This window comes from Choloepus didactylus, chromosome 4 (assembly GCF_015220235.1).
Source record: "Choloepus didactylus isolate mChoDid1 chromosome 4, mChoDid1.pri, whole genome shotgun sequence".
In the NCBI taxonomy this organism is placed as follows: domain Eukaryota; kingdom Metazoa; phylum Chordata; class Mammalia; order Pilosa; family Megalonychidae; genus Choloepus; species Choloepus didactylus.
The window spans coordinates 143,392,707-143,409,254 of NC_051310.1; the positions used below are offsets into that span (position 1 = coordinate 143,392,707).

The 16,548-nt window shown below is 41.1% G+C and overlaps 2 protein-coding genes across 3 annotated transcripts in view; one reads left to right on the forward strand and one right to left on the reverse strand.

Annotated features, from left to right (window-relative positions):
• Window positions 1-3,976, reverse strand: part of SPRED1 (sprouty related EVH1 domain containing 1) — a 129,715-nt gene extending 125,739 nt beyond the window's left edge. Inside the window, exons 1-2 of one of the 2 annotated variants that reach the window (XM_037834343.1) lie at window positions 3,631-3,976; window positions 2,771-3,455 (exon numbers count right to left, since the gene is read on the reverse strand). In XM_037834343.1, coding sequence (XP_037690271.1) covers window positions 2,771-2,802 — 32 coding nt within the window. In that variant the 5' untranslated portion in view covers window positions 2,803-3,455; window positions 3,631-3,976. Of the gene's footprint in view, window positions 1-2,770 lie in introns of both variants that reach the window. The other variant, XM_037834342.1, reaches the window with a different exon arrangement.
• On the forward strand, window positions 2,931-3,679 carry LOC119532829 (acidic proline-rich protein PRP25-like). The gene is made up of 2 exons (XM_037835108.1): window positions 2,931-3,066; window positions 3,144-3,679. The coding sequence occupies exons 1-2, from the start codon at window positions 2,931-2,933 to the stop codon at window positions 3,677-3,679; spliced, it is 672 nt and encodes a 223-aa protein (XP_037691036.1).
• Window positions 3,977-16,548: the final 12,572 nt, after the last annotated feature.

The window sequence follows — 16,548 nt, forward strand, 5'->3', positions numbered from 1 at the left end:
TTCCCAAGAAAATGGGTGATTTTCCACTTTTTTTTTAAAGGTTGAAATCAAGGAAAAAAAAATCAAGAGTTTTAAGAACAGCTTCTACTGTAATTAAATCTCAATTGACTATGGATTTTTTCTTTTTAAAAAGGGGGGGAAAATACATAAAGCCTAACTCAAGTTCATATTACAGGGTACTTTTAAAACATGCTAAGGCCTTAAAGGCTTTTGCCATAAAATATCTCCGTGTTACTTCACAGTGTATATAGTTATAAATAATAAATTGCCATTTCAAAGCAACACTTTATATACTAAAAAGCAGAGATAATTATCTGAATAAAACTACACTCCAAAGAAGATGATGCATTGTGATCTAGCTAATGCACAGGAAAACAATGACAAAGCCAGTAAAACTGATTACCAGAAAAACACAGCACTTCTTATCATAAAATATTTTTTTAAAGTAAAACCCTCAAGATTTTGTCCCCACAAAGAGTTAACATCTCATACTGAAATGTTACATGCTAAAATACATGCTTTTCTTGTCGTACCAAAGCTAATATTACAGCAAAGGTCCTAGGGAATAATTTATAAATAAAGCAGGGTAAATTTGCAAAAGTATAATTTTAAAAATCTGGGTGAGTGAACTAATTTCCAGAGGGTCCCATACTGAGCTAGTATACTTAGGACAAGGACCAAAAAAAAAGCAACCCTGCCAGTAAAAATTGCCATTTAGTGTTTCAAATATCTACACCTTTGGGATTAAATCACTGGAAATATTTACTCATTTTAGTGTTAACAGTATTTCATCCACTAATATCACCACACACAAAAACTTGCACTCAATTGGTCCATGGCAAGTTTTAAAGGGTCCATGTAGAAACAATGTATTTTATCCAAGTATCAATTAACATTCCATCATTTGCTTTTCTATAATCTCCAGCTACAAGGAGATATTCAATATTTTACTTTTAAAAAGAGAGCTGGTAATACGTCTTTTCCCATCTCTAAAATAGAACTTCACAGTTTAAGCCAAGCTACTTGCTTGAAAGGAGATACCAATAAAAAGTTCAGTCATTCCGTTCAGATTTACTAGCAGTTTTTCTCTTAACCAAGTTATTTTCTAAGACAGACTTCTCGATCTCCCTCAAAGTAGTTCTAATCTGAGGAAGGCAGTGAGACAGTATACTGCACTGTGAATGGACAGCCAGGTATTTTATGAATGGAAGAGATCACGTGATCCCAGCACCTCCCCGAACTGATATTTCCCACATAACTGTGTCAACATTCTGAGAACAGGGGTAGTTGTTTGTGTATGCGGATGTTTTTAAGTTTAACATAAAACTTCAAATTCTCCTTATTTCCTGAACTCAAAAATTTACATGAAGACAGGCAGTCAAGCTTCGAATGTGTTTCTTGGGAAATCCTTTCACGTTGTCCAAGGTGATAGATGTTTAATTATTTTTTTTTATGAATGAAGAGTGTGCTATGCAAATGAGGGCGATTCACAAAAAGAGAGAGAACATGGCGGCCACTTCTGCTTCTAGACTGCACTGACACTGCAGCAATCTACCTTCTACACCCGCTTGGCAAAAGCGTGTTCTTTTAGGGGTGAAGGAGTAGGGGGACGAAACACTGCACGGTATTTCTCGAGCTATTTTATGCTAAACAGGCCTCGGCTTTGGACTTTTAAGGTTTTCTCAAAAAGGTCTGACTTGAAGAATGCACTTTATTTAATGGAATGCATGCTAAGGTCTAGTCCTAACTCCCTTAACTCCTTCCAACCCTCCAAAGATAACACTTGAACTTAATTACAAGAAAAGGGTATGCTAATATTCTGCACAGAACTAAATACCGACCCAACAGGAAACTGTTACCGCATGATTATGCCTCCAAGCAGCTGCTACGCTAAAACAAACTATTTAAAAGGCCAAGTATTTCGTTTGGAAAACATAAGGACAGCCCAAATAAGTAAAAACTTAAACTGGGATCCTCTAGAAGTTAATCAATGAAGTCATCAACATATTCCGCAATGTAAATATTATTAAATCAACCTGAATGGTGTGCTTTAATATAACTGAAGGGTAAAAATTAGCATTCTCAATACTTCTCTGTTCCTAACGAATACAAGCCCAATATTTGCAGAGGTAAAACACAATAGCGCAACAGCCCCACACTCCAGGTGTCCCTAATCCTATTATGTTTCCCTAGCCCCATTTTTTTTTTTTTTTACAAGAATCTTACAGGTCACAAGTTTAAAAAGGTGTGGGGGGAGTGGACGCTTAATCTGTATTTAAGTCATTGACTCACTGAATTAAGATTCAAGAGCAGTTTGCTGCAGGATGTGCTCCCACACATTAGTTTCCAAGTGAAATAGCTATAAAGGAAGCAGGATGAATATTCAAGGTATGTTGATTGGTATGCTAAAGTGAAAAAGGACAGGCCACGGATCTTCCAGGCAAATTTCTACCCTGCCTCCATCCGTCTACATTACTCCATCTCAGGGACATACAATTGCCATCCCACCACAACACTCAATACCCTTCTCCAGAAGAAAGCAACTAAAAGCGGGGGGCGGGGGGTGGGGGGTGGAGTGGTGGTGGTGGTGGTGGTTTGCCATTATTAAATAAAATGGCCAAACCAATCAAGTGTTATCTACAGAACCAGATGCACCGAATTCTCCAGGGCTGCAAGCTTTCCGGCACCCAAGTCTCCGAGAGGTCTGGGGGAGTGCGAGGAAGGTTGGGGGTACGGAGGATTAATCAAAATCAATGAGGAGCTGGCTTACTCGTTGTCAGAAGTCACCGTCTCCTCGCTCATCTTTCCCTCACCGTGATCCGATCTGGAGATGGAGGAGCAACAGCAGGCGGAGGAGTAGCGGCAGCACCGAGAGGCAGTAGGCAGCGGCGGCCGGGGGGGCGCGGGGGTAGTAGCTCAGGGGCCTCACCATGGTGGACGTCTCACCCGGAACGGTGCCCCCCCAGCCGGGAACCCCGGCCACCCCCGCAGGGGGGTGGCGGCAGCAACCTCCGCCGTCGCGACCCCAGCCTCAGCCCCCAGTCAAGGGATCCGAGGAGGGAGAGAGTGAGTGGAAAGGAAAAAAGGAAAGGGAATTGTAAAAGGCTAACTGGAGAGCTGCTCCTACAACCCCTGGGGTGGAGCGCAGCCGGGTCTGGCCAGGAAGGAGCGGGCGGGCGAAGAACCCCGGAGCAGAGGCGGCGCTTCCCTCAGGGATGCGGCGAAGAGGAAGCAGCGCTCTGCACGGTGGGGGCGGGCGGGGAGGTGCCGAGCCCAGGCTCCGGGTGGCGGCGGCGTGGTCCTGCCGGAGCCCAGCCCACCATCTCCCGCCTCGCCGCCGACTGCCCGCTCAGTCCTCGGCGACGACCGGGTCCCTCCTCAGGAACTAGCAGAACGGAGCGACGGGCCCGCGGCGGCAGCGGATTCCTCTAGACACGCTCCAGTCTGCACTCCTCCTAAACCGGGAGGAGGGGGCGGCGGGGAGCGTGTGAGGCGGGGTGAAGGCCAGCCGATGGCCCCCCACCTGGGCCGGGCGAAGAGAAAAGCGGGCGGGCCACTGGGGGCCGGGTCTCAAAAAGCGGCGGGAGAGCGAAGAGAGCAGCCCAGGTTCCCCAGCCAGCCAATGCCCACCAGCAGCTCCGCGGGCCAGCTCCTCACGCCCGTGGGTGGGGAGTCGTGAAGGGGGGCGGCGGAAGCGCTCACGTCGCCCGCTCCTTCCGCCGCCACCGCTGCCCGAACCAGGGGCGCCCGCGGGAGAAGGAGGCGAAGTAGTCCCTCACGACTTCGCCCGGCTGCTGGTTTCCCCCTGGGGCCACGGCGGGCACGGGATGAGGTTGCCGAGCAGGGTATCCGGGTTGTGAGGATGTGTTGGTAGGAGGGCTGAAAGCTGCGGCCCCCGGGCGAATCACTGCAACTCGAAGTCGTGTGCAGCACAGCAAGTTTCGGGAAAGTAGTTCCCTCCTCCCTTCATTTCCCAAATCGTTGTTGAGCCACTTGAGCGGGGAAAGGAGGAGGGAGGCGGAGGGATACGCGATCGCACTGTTCTCGGTGTGCATGCGCGCGCTCCAAACTCTTGGCACGCTGCGAAAGGGGGCGGGGGTGTGAGCTGCATGGGGAGCTGCTTGGGTGGTTGCATTGTTGCGGCACGTTACTCCTTTTACTCGGTTTGGAATATCCGGGATGCTTGAACGAGAAGCTAGAAAGACAGTGTGTCCAGAGATGAAATTTGGAACCTGTTCTGTTCTACCGTGTGTGTTTGTGTGTGTGCGTGCGCGTGTATTTTCCTTGCAGAGCAAAGAATGGAACTGGCATGAGTTCATCTTTAGTTAGTGGAGGTTAGAGGGAGGGACGGTGCAAAGAGAGCTCCGCCTGCTGTCCCTCTGGTTGCATTGCTGCAGTCCTGCTGCAAGTACAACGGGAGTGTGTGTGTGTGCGTGTGTGTGTAAAAGAGAGAGAGGGCTTGTTATTGTTAATGCCTCACTCGAATTTTTATTGTGCAAGGGGTAGGCGCTGTGCGGAGCTTTCATCTCTGAAAGTTGGAGTGGTTGTTAATGGAGAACAACTTCCATTGAAGCCCAGGGTAGGCGGGTTACATTAATCTGGCGCAGCTAGAAGCACAGGAAATAACTCCCGCTGCGACCGAGGTTGCATAACTATAGCGCAGGAGATGCCTCTGTAGCACGGACTGCTCCGGACGGAGGCGGAACTATTATTGAATAGTCAGCTGTCAACGTTTGCATTGTTAGAAGACAATGTATGCATTCATCTCAAAAGGTTTTGCACGGAGACCTGCTGGGGTTGCGGACTGGACTCTTCGCTCTTGACTCTGCAAATTCCATTATCTGTTCTCTACCTAGAAAGCCTATACATGATCCGGCCTGGGGGACTGATGCCCGGAGCGTTCCCAATTTTCTGACGCATCTCCCCAGGTACCAGTCTAGGTCTGTGCGCAATGCTTTTCTTTTCACTATGATGTTTGTGCGACTTGAGAATGAAGATTGCTGCTCCTGCCACCTCGAGGTGTAGAACGATTCCTGAGGAGGAAGCAAGTGGAAGAACCTCTGAAACAAAGCCAGCACTCCTCGTCTGTCCTCCATCTCCAGGAAGTTTTAGGATTGCTGTTCACTGGATGAGAGCATATGCTAGCCTGTTAATGGTGTTTTAGACATAGTGGGCTCTTAAATGACGAATGAATGAAGGCGCTATATCAGTGAGCCCCAAAACCCTCCCGTTGATTTCGATGTTTCCTTATGTAACTCTTGCTTCTTGTCGTGGCAGCAGCATCAGGTCCAGGAGGAGGCAGTATTGGTGGCGCAAAGAGGTGAGGGGGTCTGCGCTAGGGAAAGGTTATTTCTGAATCTGCCTTTTTGAACTTGTTTCTGTAACCGCAACAGTTGGTATTGGCCTCCTCTCTCCTTCCAATACTACTGCTAACCACTATGGCTACTTGGATATTAATCAAATCCCATCGATTATGTTCTGTGTGCTCTTGCGCAAGTTACCTAAACTCTGTTCCTGTGTAAAATCGGGTAATATTACCTTACTCATAGAGTTGTGGTAATGATCGATGAGGTGGTAATTTACATAAAGCTCTTAGACTAGATTAGGGATTCCTAGTAAGAGTTCAATAAATGGTAGCACTCACTATTATTCTGTAGAACTGAGATAATAAACTGCATGGCAAGTGGGTGGCAGTTGCTCTGAATGTTAAATGTAAAGCATTCAGTACCTTTGCTTATTCATTCAACAAGTTACTGTCAGGTGTCTTCTGGGTACCAAGCCCTTGCCAGACACATGTCCTGACCCATCAATAAGTGCTAACGATCATAGTTATGATTCGGTAAGGTGCAAGGAGAGTTGGGTCACTTGCAAAGGTCTCTTTCTCTCTTAAAGCAGATTTGCATCCATTTGAGGTTCTAGTGCATCAGGGAAATTGTCAGTCCTGGCTTTGAGAGAAGAAATGAAAACCATCTTGGCTGTCATGTGCCAGGGACTGTGTTGGTTACTTTCACACACATTGCTTACCTAAAGGGGCAGGAGGTGACCAACAGCCCCAATTCATGCTGCTTTGATTGGCATCATCCCCATGGCCGGCACACATCACCAAACCGTTCACTCCCTTTGGTATTCCTCCATTGTTTTGATAGTACATTTTTAGTTTTCTCCTTCTCTCTCACTGCAACCAAATGCAGTGGATGAGACCTTACTTGCATCCTGATTTGAACAAATATTTTACAAATTTGAGACAACTGGGGAAATTTGAACACTGCCTGGAGAATTGGTGGTATTAGGAATTGTTACTTTTTGGGGGTATTGGTATTGTGGTTGTTTTTAAGTCCGTGTCTTTCAGGGATACATGCTGAAATATTTACAGATGAAATAATATATCTGAGATTGGCTTCAAAATATTTCATTGAGGGGAAGTGAGGAGAAGTGGATGGGGGTATAGATGAAGCAAGATTTGTTATGGATTGATGAGTACCTTCTCTCTACTATTTTATATATTTGAAATTTTCCATTATGAAATGCAAAACAAGAACAGAAACTCTGCAAGTACTTTAAAATGTGTATTCCTAGGCCCCACACCTAGAGATTGTAATCAGTAGATCTGTGATGGGGCTGACAAATCTATTTTTTTAGAAGTACACCAGGTACTTGACCCTGATTAGCCCTTAACAATCTTGTCCTTTCCTTGCAGTCACTTTTGTTATCCCATCTCCCAACACATCCCTACTTGAAACCTCTATTCCAGCCAAAGATAAGAAAGGGTGGCCCAACGTACATCAGAGAGATAGTTCAGTTAGGGAAGGTGAATCCAGCAAGTCTTCAAAAGCTATGTGAGATGGTAAATATAGCATCAATGAAATATAGATCACAGTTTCACTTTAAGTTCCAACTCCATTCAGTTGGTAGTAGCTAACATGAAGCACTGGTCAAGAAGGATTCTGTGGCTGTGTCAGGGATCAGCAAGGAAAGGGACACTTGTATTTACTGGGTCATGTTATCTCAGGTGAGCCTTTGGGAAGGAGACTGGCTGGTGCTCGTAGATGGCTCTCTCTACTGTTGTCCTCAGCTTTAGGACTTAGCCACAGCCACTTCATAATCTGTTAAAGATGACTAATTATCAGTGTCATCCATGGACCGAGGAGGAGAAGCCAAGTAATTGACAGTACAATTCAACAGTTTCAGTTATTTCCTTCTCTCCTAATACACTTGAAACCAAAAAGGAATATCTATATAATGCCTAAGAATAACCTCCAGAATGATCTCTTGACTTTATTTGAAATCTCTTAGCCACTGAAACTTTATTTTGTTCCATTTCTTTTCCCCCTTTTGGTCAAGAAGGCATTCTCAATCCCCCAGTGTCAAGGCCAGGCTCAGCCCTGGGAGTCATGTCCCACATAGGAAGGAAGGCAGTGAGTTTATTTGCAGAGTTGGCTTGGAGAGAGAGGCCACATCTGAGCAACCAGAGAGGTTTTCTGGGGGTGATACTTAGGCATACTCATAGGTAGGCTTAGCTTCTCCTTTGCAGGAATGAGTTTTATAAGTGCAAGCCTCCAGATCACGGGCTTGGCTTATTAAATTGGGAGTCCCGGTTAAATTTGAAATCGATTGAAGGCAGAGGCTACATTTCTTTCTTTCTTTTCTTTCTTTCTTTCTTCCTTCCTTCCTTCCTTCCCTCCTTCCTTCCTCTTTCTTTCTTTCTTTCTTTCTTTTTTTCTTTTGCTCTCTTCAGCAGTGGTTTTAAGAAATGAAGCTTTTCAAGTGAAATATTATGCTAAAACCTTGTATATGTATAAAAATGAAGCTGTTTTGATGAAACTATGGTGGAAACCAGAAGTCCCCTTTGAATTCCTTTTGCAATTTGAATACTACTGAAGTTCAGCATTCCACACATAGTGCGTTGCACCAAGTAAGCTCACAGCAGTTATTTGTAATCTTGAGAAGCCAAAAGAGGAGACAGCTATGCCAACATTTCAGATTCTAATAGTACATAAAATTCAAGTGCACATTTCCATTTCTGAAATTACCCTTGTATCTCCCCTTAGCAGATGTTATTAAAATTTTGTGTTTTAAACTGTAGTTGATATATGTGCCTAGATCTAAGGGCACTCTCTACTTTTGTGCTGTATTTTGTTTAATAAATTGAATGTTTTTTTTGTTTGTTTGTTTGTTGTTGTTTTTTTTTTTTTTAGTGTAACCAGTCTCTTGCCTAATGAGCACTGCCTCTCAGTGGAATTACTAAATGGTAACCATGTTTCTAAATAGTTTCCTTGCCTCTGGCATTAGTCTGTTCCTCCATCACTTAGGGTTTCCATGTTCTTCCAAACTAATACGAAGTATAAAGGATGCTATTTTATTTTTCTCCCAAAGGACTGCAATTTTTGGTCTGGTGGTATCCAGTGAGTGTGATATCAGTTACTTTTAATGCTATAACTACCTTTTACAGGAAGTTTCCACAAGATTGCAAAGAATACAGGGGAAATGAGCAGTCTATGATTTCCTTATTTTCAGTGTAATCGTAGCAGGGAGGATGCTCACCAGGCCCCACACTACTAAATAAAGCATGCCTCCCTTACCACTGCTCTCCCAAATGGCTTTGTAATTCTTCAAAGGTTATATCCCATTACAACAAATACAAAGAAGTGAAATATCCACAACAAAAGATTTCTAAGGCCTTGTGCATGCAACACAGATTCAGTACAACAAAAGATTCTACACTGTTCCTTAGATTTTGTTTACATATGGCATTTGACTTCCTTTTTAGTAAATAATAATTAACCATTATATAGAACTTTACATTTACAATGTCTTTCAGGAACATACCTTCACAGCACGGAGTCCAGTGATATTATTATCAAATCCAATTTTATAGCAAGACTTAGGAACTGAAGCTCAAAGAAGTTAAGTGACCTGGCAGAGGTTACACACTAGTAAGGGTGTGGCTAGAGTTCACCCCAAATCTTCTTTGAAAGTCCTGTGTGTGTGTGCATGCATGTGCAAGCATGTGCACGCATGCTTTAATATTATGTATAGTGTCTCAAAGATGGGACTCTTGGTGGGTTATACTTTCTACTTCAATGTATTATTACTGTGGATGATGATTTAGCAGGAGACACTACTGTCGGATTAGAGAAGATTTATATTCTATGGTTGCTTTCTGTGGGTCCCAGGTACATAATTTCCCTTATTCCAACAGTTCTTAGAGTATAGTCTGGAGGCCTCTTTGGTCTCTTTTCGAAAGTGAAAGCTAGATCTAGAGCCTTGATAGAAAGACTACTTCCGTCAGAAGACTGGTTGGGTTTTGGTGATGCTAAGGGGCATTGCCCAGATCAGTTGTTTCATTAGTATTATGTTGTTCCGTATAGTAGCCACTAGCCACATGTGACTATTTAATTTAAAGTTAAATAAAACTTAAAATTCATCCCTTAGCTGTACCAGCCACATTTCATGTGCTCAATAGCCACAAATGACTAGCAGCTGCTATATTGGACAATTCAAATATAGAACATTTCCGTCACCTCAGAACGTTCTAGTGGGCAGTGCTGCATTAGGGGTTGCAAAATAGTGATATTTTGATATTTTAATATTTTACCATCTTCTCCATTTATTAGTGGAATTCTTCTATAAACTTCTCTTCATCAATTATTTGGTTACCTTAAGGTGCTGTTCTTTCGGTATAGGCAGGATAAAACTTGCTTTATTCTTCAGCATCTTCCAGAAGTGACCAATATTTATGTAAGTATGTACATATGTATTTTTATTATCAATATAAATTCTGAATTTTAACATAATTGAAGTGTTTCAAGCCATTGCAGTTGTTATTCTTATTGATTTCCAAGTTATTTTCTCTTTGACCAGTGAGAGATTCTTCAAATTGGCTCCTAAGTACTTTTGACACAAGCAATAGTGTTTGATAGCTTCTTTGCTTTCTGGTATGATAGAATATTCCAGGCTCATCTTGCATATGTCCTGCTCTAGTCAGGCAGGAAATCAGCCATTTTGCCAGGATCCCCTGTTCTGTTTACCGGGAAATGGTATTTAGAGAACCACAATCTGGGAGCTAAGGGTGTTTATTTTGACTGGGTTGGCCATTATTTTTCAGCCTTTCAGTGGACAGAGCTATGAAATACAGATTTTTTAAAAAGATAATCTATATCGTGAATTCATATTGTCATTTCCAATTCAAATACAGGACAGTAGGGTTTTTACTTTAACCTTTGAATTATATATTTGTACCCTCTTTTTCTCTGCCAAAATCTAAGTTACCAGTGGCACCAGAATAATTATTCATTTGCTTTACCCCATAATAGTCTTAGATTAACAATACTATCACTATTGCCAAAAATATGATTAATAAAACAGTTTAGTTTTTCTTTTAGGTTATTTTTGACCTTAGGATATGCGTTAGTTTCCCAGGACCAACAAAGTACACAAACTAGGTGGCTTCAAACAACAGAAATTTATTTTCTCACAGTTCTGGAGGCTAAAAATCTGAAATCAAGGTGTTGGCAGGACCATGCTCCCTCTGAAGCCTCTGGAGGATCCTTCCTTGCCTCTTCCAGCTTCTGGTACCAGGTGTTCCTTGGCTTATGGCAGCATAACTCCGATCTCTGCCTCTGTCTTCACATGGCATCTTCCCTCTGTGTCTGTGCATCTGTGTCCAAAGTTCCTCTTTTTATAAGGACACCAACCATATTGGATTATGGTCCACCTACATCCAGGATGACCTCAGCTTAACTAATTGCATCTGCAAAGGTTCTGTTTCCAAATAAAGTGACATTCACAGGTAGTGAGGGTTAGGGTATGAACATATCTTTTGGGGAGACATAATTCAACCTACAATAGGATATAACCATTAAAAATATACACTCAAATTATTGTGTTCTAAAGTGATTTGAAATAATTCCTCTCTGTGGTTATGCCACCAATTTGATACACAGTTCAATCTACTTGTTTTATTTCAGTTTTGATTTTTTAAGGATTTCTTTATAAATTTAAGTTTATGGTTTGGAAGTATTGCACCTCCATAAACACAAGGTATATTCAGAGAAGTACGGTTTTACCCTGTTCTTTCCTACCTCTCTCTATTTGTAGCTTTTTGTTGTTTTGGTTTTTTCCTTGTATTATATAAACAAATGTATGTATGTGTATATATATACACACTCACACACATATGTACATATACACACATATACATACATACAGATTTGCATCCTACCCCTTTCCTTAGATACATCTTATCTTAGTACTCTAGACATTCTTTTTACTACCTTGCTTTTTTTCCCTTAGTAATATATCCTAGTGATCACTCCAGGATGCTTCTCATTCTTTTTTCCAGTTGTAGCATATTCCATTATGTGGAAATACTATAGTCGATTCTAACCAATCTCCTATTGCTAAACATTCTCCCCGGGTGACTTTATAGAGTAATGTTTAAGACCTTTGCTGTAAACAACACATGTAGTTACCTTGTTATTAATATAAATGTAACAATGATTATGCTTTTAAATATGTCACTATTGGTTTGATTTGGGGCCCTGTATTCCCTCTTTTGACCTCAGAGTATATCTTCATTGCCATCATCTAAGGGTAATAGTGAAGATAATTTCATAATCAAAGTCAAGACTTGAGTTCCAGCCTTTACCCACTTTCTTGACTTCCTCCCTTTATCTCGCCATTGTGGTCTTCAATCCAGCCAATGCAAACAGTTTTGAAGACCAGTGAAAGTTCACCTACAGTATGAAGGAAATTCATATAGAAACTGTGGCATCTCAAAAGTACCATTGATGCTTCAAATGCTCATGTTTAAGTTTGTAAGTCCTTGCTACTCAAAGCAGCATAGTGTAACCCAGGAACTTGTCAGAAATGCAGAATCTTGGGCTCCATCCAAGACCTACTGAATCAGAATCTGCATTTTAACAGGATCCCCAGATGATTCATCTACACATTAAAGTTGAAGAAGCCCTGCTAGAAATAATATATTTCTCACTGTATTAGCCAGGGTTCTCCAGGGAATCAACCAATTGGATATATGTGTGTGTGTGTGCACGTGTGTGTGTATGTGGCAAGTCCACATTTCATAAGTTTCACAAGTAGGGAACTCCAATGAAGGTTTGGATGAATTCCCCAGGAGAAGCTGGCTGGCTGAGGTAGTGATGGAAATTCTTCTTTCTGACTGCTGAAATCATCAGTTCTCTCTTTAATGCCTTCAGTTGATTGGATGAGACTTCTCTCATTGCTGAAGATAAACTCCTATATTGATTGTAGATGTAATCAGCCATAGATGCAATCAACGAAATATCCTCAGAGTAATAATCAGGCGAGTGCTTGCTTGACTAAACAACTGAGCACAGAAACCCAGCCAAGTTGACACAAGAACTTAACGATTACATTTAACCAATAGCTGCCCTTCCTAACCTTGACTTGGTATATTGTACTTCAAGTTGGTCCAGCCTCCCAGTGTTTAAAAGTAAGATACTCCCAGCACCATTCCAGCCCTTCACCTGGCCTCGGGTAGGGGGTGAGGGCAGAGTTTTGTTCCTGTGCCCTTTTTTTTTCTTGCCTTTAATTTAGACCACTTAACACCTTGTCTATGTTCATCTCTGGATAAAACCCACTACCTACTATCAACTCTTTGCTGTCCTGGGGACTCTCAGTCAGGAAATTGTGCCTTTGAGGGTCCTTGGACTCTCCCTTTTTTCTCTCAAATTGCCCTACTTTCCTAAAAACCATTCTTCCCAACTCTACCTGGCTTATCAGAAGCATCTCCCCTCTTACCATTCGGAGACATCACACTTTTATTGCACTTTATCACACTTTATTAGGTATGTATAAAGTCTACGCAGCCTGCTCAGGGGTTCTTGGAAGTTTTGCGTTTTGCCATAACTTCCATTGGCTCCACTATAATTCAAAACCAAACCAAACCTTAAGACCCTTTATTTATGTGCAATATTGGCCCTTCCAGCCTTCTATCTGTGTTGGCAATGTTTACATGTATTATATATTTAATGTATTGGGAAACAGTATTATTGTATATAGCTAATGTATAATATATATAATAGTTACAATTCCAAATCGTAACATAAAGGTTTAAGAGGTGGTGGAAAGAGCTATAAAGAAAACTTCAATGTTTGAGGAAAAGGATAACAGTTATTTTTATTACCTGTTTTGTATACTATCTTGCATGATCTAAATATTTACTTTTAGTTTTTCATATCTCCTAGCTATGTTGTAAGATTTTGGAGACCAGTAAGAAGGTAATTGCAATATTCTGTACAAGAGGAAAAATCAGGCACTGTCCATGAGGCTGGAGCAACCAGAATGGATACAAATACATGTAGGTAGAATCCACAGGAGTGCTTTAGGTGTTGGGAGGAGGCCTGCTTTCAAGAAACTTACAAACCAGCTAAGGAGACATGCCCAACCAAAAGGCAACATTTAGATAATACAGGATGTTATCTTACTAATTGCCACTGCAAATAATAAAAATAACTGCTGTCTTTCCTCTAGCCACACTAATCTCAACATCCCAAATGTGCATGTTTTGGATTCCTATAATATTATCTTTAATATCTTTGCATAATAAAATCTAAAATACACATCATAATGGAAAATTCTATCTTTAAAAATTATTAGATGCCAAAAACTTCAGTTTCAGTGAATTCTGGGCAGTTCTCACTTCAGGAGAAAGGGAAATTTTCATTCTCAATAAGACTTAAAGTCCTAAGAAGAGACTGCCTTTCCTTCTTAGCTGAACACTGTTGCCCTTAGCTCTAAAGCTCTTTTTCAAGAAGCCCTAGAACACTTTTCACCCTTATTACCTCCTGGGTCCTAGCTATCTTTGTTTATTTCAAGTTTCCTTCCTTTGTTGGATGTTCATGATCTTCCTTCTGGGTCCCCTGCCAAGCTGTGCCATGTACTTTGACCAGTCACTCTTTATCTGCCTTATTGTTCTTGCCTAGTTTAAGCACATCTCCTGATACTTTCCATAAAGCTTTTAAGAGATGATGTGAGAAAATAAAATTGCTTTCTACAATCCCACACTATGGTTCATTTTACATCTTAAAAAATGTAGTTAGTCTTAATAGGTTCCATGAGACTATTCTTAACTGTGTTTGTTTAATATCTACATTATCTATCTTTCCAAGTTTTTATAAAATCCCAATATTCATATGTATCAAATTATCTTTGTATAATAATTCACAAAGTGAGATGTCCAATAGTTGCATATCTAATGTTATTTTATTGTGGTAACAGTAATATATTATTCCAGTAGAACAACCTTTAAGTTATGTTTTAATACTCTGAGGCATGTGTTCCTTAAACTTATATCCAGCTAGTGTTAGAGTAGAATTTTCCTTGAATGCCAAGAGCTTACCAAAAAAAAAAAAAAGAAAAAAAGAAAAAGAAAAGAAAGAAAGACAGAAACCATCTTTTTCAGTCTTTGCAGATTGACCTGTGAGAGTGCTATCCTTCTGAGTTTATCCATGTAATGAGTTTAGCGAATAGCTTGAGGCCAAAGCATAGGGGCTTCCCTGATCCTTTCTGCACTTGCATCTTGCCTTGGCATGCACATGTGGCCCTGGTAATTTCCCCATTTACACAGATACAAATGTCCGTCCTTCCCAATAAATTTCTTCACAATCCTAGGCACTGTACTGTGTATCTTACAGCCAGCAGTACCTTTCCCATAACTTCCCATGACAGCCACATTACAGCTCTCCCACAGCATTTTATGGGAGACCTCTGTGAGGATCCTTCTGCATGCAGGGCAAGTTTTGGGACCATAAGTCTCTCAGGCCACCACGAGGTAGATGGGGCCAGACATAAATGCTCCCAGTATATACACAAGGGTTACTTTGTTCCCTCCAGAACTGGAACCAGGGGTCCATACTCGGAACATGGGCTGGCTCCATGCCCAGCCAGTGAAAGGCGGGAGAGGGGACATCCCGGGCACCATGAGATCCTACTGCTTTTAAGTAGTATTTTTCTTGATTCAGCACTTGCTGTGTTACTGCCATCTTTTAACTATTTTCTGGAGCTTTGAGAAAGATGTTTCTGCTAGTTCTTGCTGGTTGTTCAAAACCTCTGTGGGGTACAGAGCCCTGAAGCATCTCATGTTACCATCTTGATCCAGACAGGGCCTCAAGCTTCCATTCAAATGAAAAACTATATTTATATATGATCCCAGTTTCTTTCTTCTTTTTTTTTTTTTTTGTATGTCTACAATGGAAAATTTCCTTGTAACTTGCTTGAACTATAGCTCATTTAATTCTAACAGTTGTTATTTCTTGGTTTTGCTCTTTTCTGTTCTTTTTCCTCACCTTCGCTTCTGATACAGATCCTGTTTTCTGAAACCAAAAGTACTCAATAAAGGAAAGAGAGCCTTCATAAAACTATCAGGGCCATCTAGAATTTATTGATAGCAGTATTTAGTACAAGTCTCAAATAATCTATCTTTGGTAAATCCACAGAAGATCTTTACATGGGGAAGCTATAGATAGCTATATAGGAAATTCATTAATTCATTTATTTATTTACTTTAGATTCCAGGCTCAGTGCTAGAGACACCAAGATGAAAATAAAGCAGTCCTTGACTTCAAGGAGCTTATAGTTTTATGAAGGAGTAAACTGGTAAATTTCTATCCCCATGGTAAGTTCTATAGGAGAGATAGATATGAGTGTTATGGCAGCATCTATTCTGCCTCGGATAAAATAGAGAGGATTAATAATAGCAGGTGAGCTACCAAAAAGCATTATTGTGAAACATAAACAAGAACAATGAAGTGAAAGAAACCATCCTTGAAAATGGCCTTACCCATCTGTTCAAGGAGAGTGTAAGCAGAAAAAAAAAAGATGCCAATATTGTTTATTTGTATAACTTCAACTTTTAAAAAGCCAATTGCAGCTATTAAGACAGTTTTGATAAATGTTTAGTTCTTTTTTTTTGTAGACTTTTACAACAGGTTAGAATGCTCAAGATGAAATCCCGTTAGGATGAAACTCTCACAGCAGCTCCCTAACCTTCAGCCTATTGAAATGTGTTTCCCCTTTCACGAACACTTACCTTCATTTTACCTGGGAAAATATCTGTTTGATATCCCACAATGACCCAATGTAAGTTTATGTTGTTTATGTAGGTGACTTGTTTCTTTTCTGTTATGTTTTCTGGTGTAACTTGTCATACTAGCTCTATTTCAGTAATCTCCCAATTAGTGCATAAATACTCTGAAAAAATAACCTTTTTTACATAATGCCCTTTGTTTTGAATTCTGTTTCAAGAACTGACTGTGTTTGCCTTTTATATTAATTCTGAATGTTCAAGGCCACCTGTCCTGCTTCTCATTTCATGGCTCCCAATGTAGTTTTCATTGGACCTTCCAAACCTGAATCTCTCTTGTCTCTTCTGAATGCATGCAAAAATTCTATACTGCAATTGTTTTTTTGTTGAATTTATTTTATTTCAAGAAGTATTCTTAGGTTCTTAGTGCATGTTTTGAATAGCAAATTAAGAAAAGAGGGGTCTTTGATCCCTCGATCTTGGGG

Bases quoted from the DNA above. Each gene is read 5' to 3' on its own strand.
- LOC119532829 (XM_037835108.1), top strand. From the start codon at position 2,931: ATGGTGGACGTCTCACCCGGAACGGTGCCCCCCCAGCCGGGAACCCCG. The intron at 3,067-3,143 runs GTGAGTGGAAAG...CCTGGGGTGGAG, and splicing joins GGGATCCGAGGAGGGAGAGA to CGCAGCCGGGTCTGGCCAGG.